General features: G+C 48.2%; 1 protein-coding gene across 1 annotated transcript in view; it reads right to left on the bottom strand.

Annotated features, from left to right (window-relative positions):
- Positions 1 to 3693: 3693 nt before the first annotated feature.
- LOC308580892 (uncharacterized protein) overlaps positions 3694 to 10889 on the bottom strand; it is a 39089-nt gene continuing 31893 nt past the window's right edge. Inside the window, exon 2 of the mRNA XM_081183172.1 lies at positions 3694 to 9980. Coding sequence (XP_081039298.1) covers positions 8606 to 9895 — 1290 coding nt within the window. The 5' untranslated portion in view covers positions 9896 to 9980 and the 3' untranslated portion in view covers positions 3694 to 8605. The remainder of the gene's footprint in view (positions 9981 to 10889) is intronic.

Genomic DNA, 10889 nt, shown 5'->3' with positions numbered 1-10889 from the left:
AGCAGGACTTCTGGGCCCATAGCACGTGTCTCCCTCCCCCACCTCTCCCTCCTTCTGCCCCCTTGTTTCTGGCAGCAGAGGAGACGCTGCAGAAAGGCGCTGGGGGGAGTTTCGCTTCCCCCCACATGGGGGCCTGGAGCTCAGCTCAGCATTCGGGGAAATGAAAGAGGGAAGCTGGCCACGATCCAGGAGACGGAGGTCAACAGGGAGCGCAGCAAAACCTCCTCACAGAGAAGTAGCTTCCAGCCCCCCCCCCACAGCACAGCCCCCCTCCAGCCCAGCAGCAATGGCTTAAGAGGAATTGCCATTTTAGGGAAGGACCCCCTTGGGAATGGCTGAGCTGAATGGAGTGGGGCTGGGCAAGCCCCATAGCACCCTCTGCTAGGGGAATAGGGGCTCCTTGGCATAAGGTGGGGGGAGATTTCCTTGGAGAGCAGCCCCCTCCCTCTTGCGTCAGGAGAGCAAAGTGGGTCATCTGTTCCCAAGGCAGGAGGGAGGAGGAAGAGGGGAGAACGGGCAGAGACCCCTCCAAGTCCTCAAGGCTATGGGGCACAACCCACAGGAGAGGGTGGGGTGTGTTTCAGGTCAGCCAAGGCCAGGATGTGGCCCAGTCAGACTGGCCAGACCTCCTTCATGAGTCGGCTGTGGGGCAGAGACAGGTCTCTTCAACCTTTCCAGACCCAAGACCCCCTTTCGACCCAAACATGCAGTTCTCCATCTTTATATCTGGGAGGTGTCAGGGTTCCTGTTTCAGCCCACATGGGATCAGGCTGCGACCCACCAGTGGAAGACCAGGGGCACAGAACATGTCCCCCCAGGGAAGGAGACACTGCTTTCGGGGGTCTGGATCTGCTCTTTTCCCTCCTCTCCCCATTCTGTGCCTTGCAGAAATGCCACCTTCCAGAAATGAATGCCAGTCGAAAGAGTCGTCCAGCTCTTCCTCCCCCTGGCAAGAGGCTCCAGGAGGGACATGACCCCCCAGAGAGGGGTTTGGGAGAGGCGTCCCTTCTGGGGCCAAGGCTTGTGCAGGGACATCACAGGGACGGACAGACAAGGCCCAGCCTGCGGTGCAATATTATACCTTGCAGTCGTCACGGTTTCTTTAGAAGGGGAAATGGGGTCTGTTTTGCAGATCCTCTTTCAGCAAAAGAGCAAACATTCTCCTGGATCTGAAGGCAGAAGCAAAGGAGAACCTTCAGCCAAGTATCGTGTGGGGAGGGGGGCCAGGGGAGCTGCCAGGGCAAGGCTGTGGGGCAGGAGGCCAGGGCTCCCCTCAGCAGAAAGAGCCGCAGGTCCTGTGAATGTGAGAGGGCGGATTTGCCTCATTTGAAAGTAAGTGAAGCAAGACATGTGACCATTAGAAGAAGGAGAGTAAGTGCCAAAAGTCTAAAGTTATCCCAGGGGCTTCTAAGTGGGGTTTGGTGGTTTCCTTGGGATGAGCAGAGCAGCCTCTCCCAAATTTCATCCCTGATAAGGCTGGTCCTACAGGAGAGACACAGGGAGGGGGGGTGAGGGCTCCACAGCAGGTGGGCAGATAACAAAAAGTAGGACTGATTCTATGCAAGGGGTGAGGAGGGGCCATGGGGTGGGGGTAAGCTGGCTTTTCCTTCTTTTCTCTCCCCTTTCCCTAGCCTAGAGAAAGATTCCTTGTTGCCTTCAGCAGCCAGGGACCGAGTCAGAGAGGAGAACAAGAAGTGTTGGGTTTGGCAACAGCTGGATCTTCCCTGCCCAGCAACTGATGATCAGGCAGCCTCAGAGCCTGTGATTGGCTCTGGTCGAGGTTCAGGAAAGTCCCCAGCCACTTTGCCCTCCCAGAAGACAACAGCAAGGTCAACGCTGGCAGCCCCTTCCTTCAGAAATTCATCAATCACAGCTCTTCCTGGGGGTAGAGTGATGGGGGGCGGAGAGAGAGCATGTGCAGAGAGACCCCTCCAAATCCAGTGCAGATGAATGGAGGTCTTCTGCCAGGGGATACAACGCACAGGGGAGGACAGGGGTGTGCCGTATTTTAGGTCCATCAAGACCAGGATGTGGCCCAGTCAGACTCTGAAGTTTGGCTCCTTTCCTCCTCAAGATTCTACCCCACGTGCCCAGATTTTGGGAAGGGGCGCAGAGAGTCACGCACACTTGCAAACGCAGATAATAGGATTGCAGGCTGTCACTAAACAAAGAGCAACGTTTCTTCTGGATTTCAGTTTGGTGAGATTATAAGTACAGTGGTACCTCTGGTTACATACTTTATTCATTCCGGAGGTCCGTTCCTAACCTGAAACTGTTCTTAACCTGAAGCACCACTTTAGCTAATGGGGCCTCTGACTGCCGCGGTGCAATTTCTGTTCTCATCCTGAAGCAAAGTTCTTAACCCGAGGTACTATTTCTGGGTTAGCGGAGTTTGTAACCTGAAGCGTATTTAACCAGAGGTACCACTGTATGGCTTTCGGGTGGGGGTGTCGTCAGGGTCAGACTTGGGGGAAGGGGCAGGAGGCTTATGGGGCTCCACACAGCAGAAGGACCAGGGCCTTCTCCAAAACTCCTTTCCTCTCTCGGAAGTGGAGCTTATTGGAGTTTCACTGCTCTGCAACCTTACCTCCAGGGGTGCGCGCGTTCGAAAAGGAACCTGAAGCATCGGAAGTTTCCACGCAATGGGGGGCGCAAAAGGAGCCCCTTGAGAGACGGGAGATTTCACAAAGGGGCGGAAGGGCAACAGTGGGCAACCCCCTCCCCCTTATATTGCACGAAAGGAAATCAGGAAGGCCATGTTACCGAGGAGGACTCTTCATCGCGCATGAATTCACAAAGATCAAACAACGAATCCTGTTTCCCCGCCGTTTCCCCTTTTGTCTTCCCTTCAATGGGTGGGGATAACGTGAAATAAAACCACATCCATTCAAGACCTCCCCCCCCCACCTTAGAAAAGCCCAGCCAATCCGGAGTCACCATTTTGACAGCACCCAAACCACGGGCCAATCAGAAGCTTCCGTTCTGACAGCTGCTATGACCGTTTAGCCAATGAGAAGCGCTTGGCTCCTGACAGTTGTGAAGCAGCGCCCCCTAAAAAAGGAAAGGGCTATGCAGGTACTGCACCTCTCAAAGCCTTGCTTCTTCAAACGGGGCTCAGACAAGTTTCACAGCAGAGGATGCCCGTTGGGTTCCAGCGAAATTGTGAATTCCAACCTTGCAACCTAGTTGCATCAAGTGTAATCCCTAGATTTTCTCTGCGCCTATTCCTCTAGGTGTGGACCTCTAAAAAGTCACATAAAATCACCCCTGTCATTGATTTTCATCATTCTGAGCTTATTCAGATCAGAGGGGGAATGGGTAACAGGAGAGGGCTCAGAGCTTCTACTGGGGTCAGCCATAATCCACAGGAATCATGTCCACAGGAATCTTCCTCTAAGGCCAGGATCTGAGATCCCAGGCAAGACAAAGGGGTGCATTTGACTTGACTCAGGGAGCAAGTGTCACAGTGCACACAGGTATGAAAGGTATGTTTGAGTGACTGCGACTCAGATTTCTGCCTGTCACCACACCTCTTTTTCAACATAACCAATGACGTATTTATGATCGGATCGAAATCATAGACCAGCGTAAGGTAGTAGCAACTACAACCATACATACAACTGTAGAAATTAGGGGCACACATTCTCTTACAGTAGACCAGCACCAGATAAAAAAAACATAAAACACATACAGTTGCATTCAAATTATTCAACCCCCATTGCAAATCAGGTTTATTATGAAGATTTACAGACTTTCAGCTGTTTGCCATGAGCAAATCAAACAAAAGAAATTGAAACAGCTCAACACAATGGATGCATCAGTTGGTTCTCCCAAATTCAGCTGAAAACGTTGTGTTAGTGGAACACTCAGAAAACCTCAGCAGACTCACGCAGGGGAAGTCCTTCTCAATGGGACTTAATAATAATAATAATAATAATAATAATAATAATAATAATAATAATAATAATAATAATAATTTATTTATACCCCGCCCATCTGGCTGGGTTTCCCCAGCCACTCTGGGCGGCTTCCAAAAAAATATTAAAATACTGTAATACATCAAACATTAAAAGCTTCCCTAAACAGGGCTGCCTTCAGATGTCTTCTAAAAGTCTGGTAGTTGTTTTTCTCTTTGACATCTGGTGGGAGGGCATTCCACAGGGCGGGCGCCAATACCGAGAAGGCCCTCTGCCTGGTTCCCTGTAACTTGGCTTCTCTCAGTGAGGGAACCGCCAGAAGGCCCTCGGCGCTGGACCTCAGTGTCTGGGCAGAACGATGGGAGTGGAGACGTTCTTTCAGATATACTGGACCGAGGCCGTTTAGGGCTTTAAAGGTCAGCACCAACACTTTGAATTGTGCTTGGAAATGTATTGGGAGCCAATGTAGGTCTTTCAAGACCGGTGTTATATGGTCTCGGTGGCCGCTCCCAGTCACCAGTCTAGCTGCCGCATTCTGGATTAGTTGTAGTTTCCGGGTCACCTTCAAAGGTAGCCCCACGTAGAGCGCATTGCAGTAGTCCAAGCGGGAGATAACCAGAGCATGCGCCACTCTGGCGAGACAATCCGCGGGCAGGGAGGGTCTCATCCTGCGTACCAGATGGAGCTGGTAGACAGCTGCCCTGGACACACAATTTGACCTGAGGCTCCAGGGACAGCTGTGAGTCCAAAATGACTCCCAGGCTGCGCATCTGGTCATTCAGGGGCAAAGTTACCCCATTCAGGACCAGGGAATCCTCCACAACTGCCCGCCTCCTGTCCCCCAAAAACGGTACTTCTGTCTTGTCAGGATTCAACCTCAATCTGTTAGCTGCCATCCATTCTCCAACCGCCAACTTAAGACATACAGTGGTGCCCCGCAAGACGAATGCCTCGCAAGACGAAAAACCCGCTAGACGAAAGGGTTTTCCATTTTGGAGGCGCTTCGCAAAACGAATTTCCCTATGGGCTTGCTTCGCAAGACGAAATGTCTTGCGAGTTTTTCCGACTCCCCCCCCTTTTTCTAAGCCACTAAGACGCTTATCTGCTTATCCGCTAAGCTGATAAGCTGCTAAAAGCCGCTAATAGCGCTAATCCGCTAAGCCGTCAAGGGGCTTGCTTCGCAAGACGAAAAAACCGCTAGACGAAGAGCCTCACGGAACGGATTTTCGTCTTGTGAGGCACCACTGTACCTGTTATTGCAGGCAATGCTTCACAGCCTAACCTACTTCACAGGGCTATTGTCAGGATTAAATTAGGAGCGGGGGGACGGGGCCCTGTAACACCACCTTGAGATCCTTGGAGAAAAAGCTGTTCTATGAATACAATAAATCAATCTCAAAAAGGTCAGGTGTGTAAGGTTCTCCACACAGACAGGAACAACTACCTGCACAAATATAAGATAAGGAACAACAGGCTTGCCAGTACTACATATGAAAAGGATCTAGAGGTCTTGGAGGACCACAAGCTGAACATGAGTCAACCGTGTGGTGCAACAACAACAAAAAAGGCAAATGCTATTCCAGGCTGTATGAAGAAGAAGAGGAAGAAGTTAACAATGAAGATTGTAATTTATTGCAAGCACTAATAAACTTTAAATGCATTGAAAACACTGTTACTCTTTACCTTCTCAGTCTTATTTTATTCTGTCCCTAACTCTTCTACCTCCCTTCACACAAGAACCAACTGCACTAACTGTCTCTCTATTTCCAACTGCCTGCCAACCGCTTTCCCAACTGCCTTAACCAACCAACCAACCAACCCACTAAAAGCAACCTGGGGCTAAGCCCTTTTATAAACAGGTAGGCTCCGCCTCCAGCTTTCCTATTGGTCTGCCTATTAACCCTTTCTCTCCCCCTCTACAGACATTTCCAAAAGAGAGGGCAAACGCCACAGCATCTTACACATACACATTAATATTCAAACTCTCATATATTGTTTATATTTTATAAATTAATTGTGTCGCAACACCTCCTCATTCTTGGCTATGTGAAGTGTTCAGATAAAACATTATCTCTGGAGGCATCAGGAATAAAAGGGCTGTTTAGTGGCATAACCAGGAAGAAGAGTTTGGATTTGATATCCCGCTTTATCAGTACCCGAAGGAGTCTCAAAGCGGCTAACATTCTCCTTTTCCTTCCTCCCCCACAACAAACACTCTGTGAGGTGAGTGGGGCTGAGAGACTTCAGAGAAGCGTGACTGTCCCAAGGTCACCCAGCAGCTGCAGGTGGAGGAGCGGAGACACAAACCCGGTTCCCCAGATTATGAGTCCACTGCTCTTAACCACTACATCATGCTGGCTCTCTCAAGATACTTACTTTTATTTTTCAAGAGAAATACAACATCTAGGTCAAGGGAAGTCATAGTCCCACTCTCTTCTGCCTTGGTCAGACCACACCCGGAATACTGTGTCCAGTTCTGGGCACCACAATTTAAGGAGGACGTTGACAAGCTGGAAGGTGGGCAGAGGAGGGCAACCAAGATGATCAAGGTTGTGGAAACTAAGCCTGATGAGGAATGGTTGAAGGAGCTGGGTATGTTTAGCCTGGAAAAGAGGAGACTGAGGAGATATGATAGCCATCTTCAAGTATCGGAAGGGCTGTCACATGGAAGATGGGACAGCAAGCTTGTTTTCTCCTGCCCTCGAGGGCAGGACTCGAACCAGTGGCTTCAAGTTGCAGGGAAGGAGATTTTGACTAGACACACAGGAATTTTTTCTGACGGTAGGAGCTGCTTTTACTATTACTATTATTATTAAAGTTTTCTTGGTTTACAAAGGTATGTGCAATGTCTTTTTTTTTCAAGTTACATTTTCCATTGGTCAGTTTCATCTGTTGAGACATTAGGGTTACGTTAGGAAGAAAAGGGGGGAGGAAGAGGTGGAAGAGTGAGTGGGGGTGGGCTCGGGAAGCAATGTTTCTAATTTGCTTAATGTGTGGGGTTTTGCATCAGCGTCGTTTGTGTGGGTTCTCTTTGCTACTCACTTGTGTTCCTTTGGTGGTGAGAGAAATTGGGGTTGGCCTAGGGTGCGGTTGCTTGTTTGTGATTGGCTGTGGTGAACTTTGTTTTCGTGTGTGAGTATGGTGGGTGGGTGTTTTTGAATCAGGTTAGCCATATTGATTTGTATGCTGTTATGAGTTATTTGTGGTGTAAGTGGCCATTATTGTCTTGGAAGATGTTTACTAAGGCCAGTTCTGGGGTGGTTTCTAATACTTGTTGGGTTATTTTACTTATTTCTTGTATGGCTATTGTCCAGAATAGTTGGATTTTGGGCACTCCCACCACATGTGGAGGTATGTGCCTGTGGAGGTGCACCCTCTCCAGCATTTTGGTGAGGTTCCTGGGCGTATTAGCGCTAGTTTTCTTGGTGTTAGGTACCACATGTAGGTGAGCTTCAGAGTGAGTTCTTTTCTTTTCGTTGATATGGATTTAAATTGGGGTTTAGAGCACATTCTGGTCCATTGAGTGGAGTTAAACTCATAGCCTATGTCATCCTCCCATTGTTTTTTGATTGTGTCTATGGAGTTCGTGGGATTTTTAAGTCGTATTTTGTATATTGCAGATACCATCCCTTTACCGTTTCCCTTTGTTGTTAGGAGGAGGTTTTCAACGGTTGTCAGGGGCCTAGTTGCTGCTGATTTTACTACTGGATTGTTTAAGAGGGCTTGTAATTGGTGTTGTGTTAACCAGGGCATTTGGGTGTCTTCTAGTGTGTCTTGTATTTCTTGTGTTGACAAAGGTTTGTTATTTTTGTAGAAGTCTATTAGGCAATATAAGCCTTTGGTTTGCCAGGTTTTTATCTGGAGGTTTTGTGCTGCATGATGGAATAATGGGTGGTATGCCAGGGGGATTAGTGGGGATGGGGTTGGGGATAGTTTGCCTATTACTGTTTTGGAAAAGGCCTTGGAAGGGAGCAGGCCCTGCAGTCCTCCCCATAGCCGATGGTCCGAGGCCTCACGGCAGCAGGAGTCCCTTTATAGCTGGGAGAGAGGGCCTGGGCCACGCCCCCTGGGCCAGTTGGAAAAGGCCCTGGAAGGGAGCAGGCCCTGCAGTCCTCACCCAGCCGATGGTCCGAGGCCTCACCGCAGCAGGAGTCCATTTATAGCTGGGAGAGAGGGCCTGGGCCACGCCCCCTGGGCTAGTTGGAAAAGGCCCTGGAAGGGAGCAGGCCCTGCAGTCCTCACCCAGCCGATGGTCCGAGGCCTCACCGCAGCAGGAGTCCCTTTATAGCTGGGAGAGAGGGCCTGGGCCACGCCCCCTGGGCTAGTTGGAAAAGGCCCTGGAAGGGAGCAGGCCCTGCAGTCCTCCCCACAGCCGATGGTCTGTGCATGTAAAATTATATACATATAAAGTAATAGAAGCATTTCCTGCACACTCCTTCCATTTAAATCACTTCTGCTTTTTCAGTTTGTTGGTAGATTGTTGGGTTTCAACTCTTAAAGCTTCTCCTCCTTGTGAGACCATTGATGTTTTGTAAGAACATCAGGACTGAAGCGCTATCTACACTCCATATACGTAAGTGGTTTTCCCTTTTTGAGTTTGCTGGTGTTTGCTAAGGTTTCCACTTCTATTGAAGCTCTTTCCACACTCCATACATTTATTTGTTTCTCCCCGAGTGAGTCTGTTGATGTCATCTAAGGGGTCCACTCTGACTGAAGCTCTTTCCACACTCCATGCATTTAAATGGTTTCTCTCCTGTGTGAGTCCGTTGATGAATTCTAAGGTGTTCACTTCGCCTGAAGCTCTTTCCACACTCCATGCATTTAAATGGTTTCTCTCCTGTGTGAGTCCGTTGATGAATTCTAAGGTTTCCACTAGTAGTGAAGCTCTTTCCACACTCCATGCATTTAAACGGTTTCTCCCCCGTGTGAATCCGTTGATGAATTCTAAGGTTTCCACTAGTAGTGAAGCTCTTTCCACACTCCATACATTTAAATGGTTTCTCCCCTGTGTGAGTCCGTTGATGAATTCTAAGGCTTCTGCTAGTAGTGAAGCTCTTTCCACACTCCATGCAATTAAATGGTTTCTCGCCTGTGTGAGTCCGTAGATGAATTCTAAGGTTTCCACTAGTAGTGAAGCTCCTTCCACATGCCATGCATTGAAATGGTTTCTCCCCTGTGTGAGTTTGATGATGTGCATTCAGGGATCCACTCTGACTGAAGCTCTTTCCACACTCCATGCATTTAAATGGTTTCTCTCCTGTGTGCCTCCGTTGATGAATTCTAAGTTTTCCACTCTCAGTGAATCTCTTTCCACATTCCATGCATTGAAATGGTTTCTCCCCTGTGTGAGTTTGATGATGTGCATTCAGGCATCCACTCTCAGTGAATCTCTTTCCACATTCCATGCATTGAAATGGTTTCTCCCCTGTGTGACTCCGTTGATGAATTCTAAGGCTTCCGCTAGTAATGAAGCTCTTTCCACATTCCATGCATTTAAATGGTTTCTCCCCCGTGTGACTCCGTTGATGAACTCTAAGGTCTCCACTCTGACTGAAGCTCTTTCCACACTCCATACATTTAAATGGCTTCTCCCCTGTGTGAGTCCGTTGATGAACTCTAAGGTGTCCACTCTGACTGAAGCTCTTTCCACACTCCATGCATTTAAATGGTTTCTCCCCTGTATGAGTCCGTTGATGAATTCTAAGTGTTCCACTCTCAATGAAGCTCTTTCCACACTCCATGCAATTAAATGGTTTCTCCCCTGTATGAGTCCGTTGATGAATTCTAAGTGTTCCACTCTCAGTGAAGCTCTTTCCACACTCCATGCAATTAAATGGTTTCTCCCCTGTGTCACTCCATTGGTGTTTTCTAAGGTTTCCACTGTCAGTGAAGCTCCTTCCACACTCCATACTTTCAAATTGTTTATGTTCTCTGTTTTCACACTCCATGTATTTAAATGGTTTCTTCGTTATTCCCATTTCACATGGCCCACCAGAATTCTGATTGCCTTCTCCACTGTCTTCTTTCGATGGGGTGGGGTAGGGAGAAAATCCTATTTGTTTTCTAGGAAGAGAACAAAGGAATATTACACACATCAATTAGCACCTGCTCTTATTTTAACATCTTGTACAATCTCTCCTGTCTTCCATATGTTCCAAATTTTTAGGCAAATGAAATAATGTAAAATAATGGTCATGCATCATCAGCCTTTTATAACCCTTAATTATTGTTAATGAAGCAGCATTATCTTAGAATACGGTTGAACTGTGGGGTTTACATTTTATAAAAAGTGGTTTCTCACAGGAAAGGGAGCAGCTGTATGTTCCATGAACCTGGCCAAGATTCATCAGGGTCCTAAGTTCATCATGAAGTTCTTCATCCTCTGCACAATAATCCTCCACCCCTTGGGCCGCATTTTGTCCCCTTCAACCTCTAGATCTTTATTAATCACCTGCACATTCCCTTTCGCCTCAGGAGGTCCATACTGACCATTTCTGGAGACCCATATATAAGTCTAGTAACAAGGCTTGGTGCTTGTGGTCGGTTGAAGGAGTGCTCAGTTGGAGAATGTTCTTGGGGTGGGACCTCCATCTCTCAGCCTTGCATTATTGAATGGAGAGAGCTGGAGATGCAGAAGGAAAGCAGCTGGAGCCTGACTGCTGGGAAGGCCAGATTGAGACACCCACCCCAATTATGATTTATAATAATTATATGCCGCCGGGTCTCGCACCCGCCTCCTGACACTGGCTTATCTTAGCGGAGATTCCCTGTCCAGGCCTCTCTCACTGTTCTTCCTCCTTTGCCCTGGGTGGCCAAGGGCTTCTGGATATTCTAGCTCTGCTCCAACTGGGAATTATTTATTAAATTTGTATACCTCTCTTCATATGAAGATCACAACATAAAAATATCTGTGACACTGAAATAGTATTAAAGGTGAATAACACTGATTGTTGGAAAGAAAAGAAGAAGATG

The sequence above is a fragment of the Podarcis bocagei genome (genome assembly GCF_964188305.1).
Source record: "Podarcis bocagei genome assembly, chromosome: 2".
Taxonomy (NCBI): Eukaryota; Metazoa; Chordata; class Lepidosauria; order Squamata; family Lacertidae; genus Podarcis; species Podarcis bocagei.
This window is presented reverse-complemented; position numbering and strand designations above follow the sequence as displayed.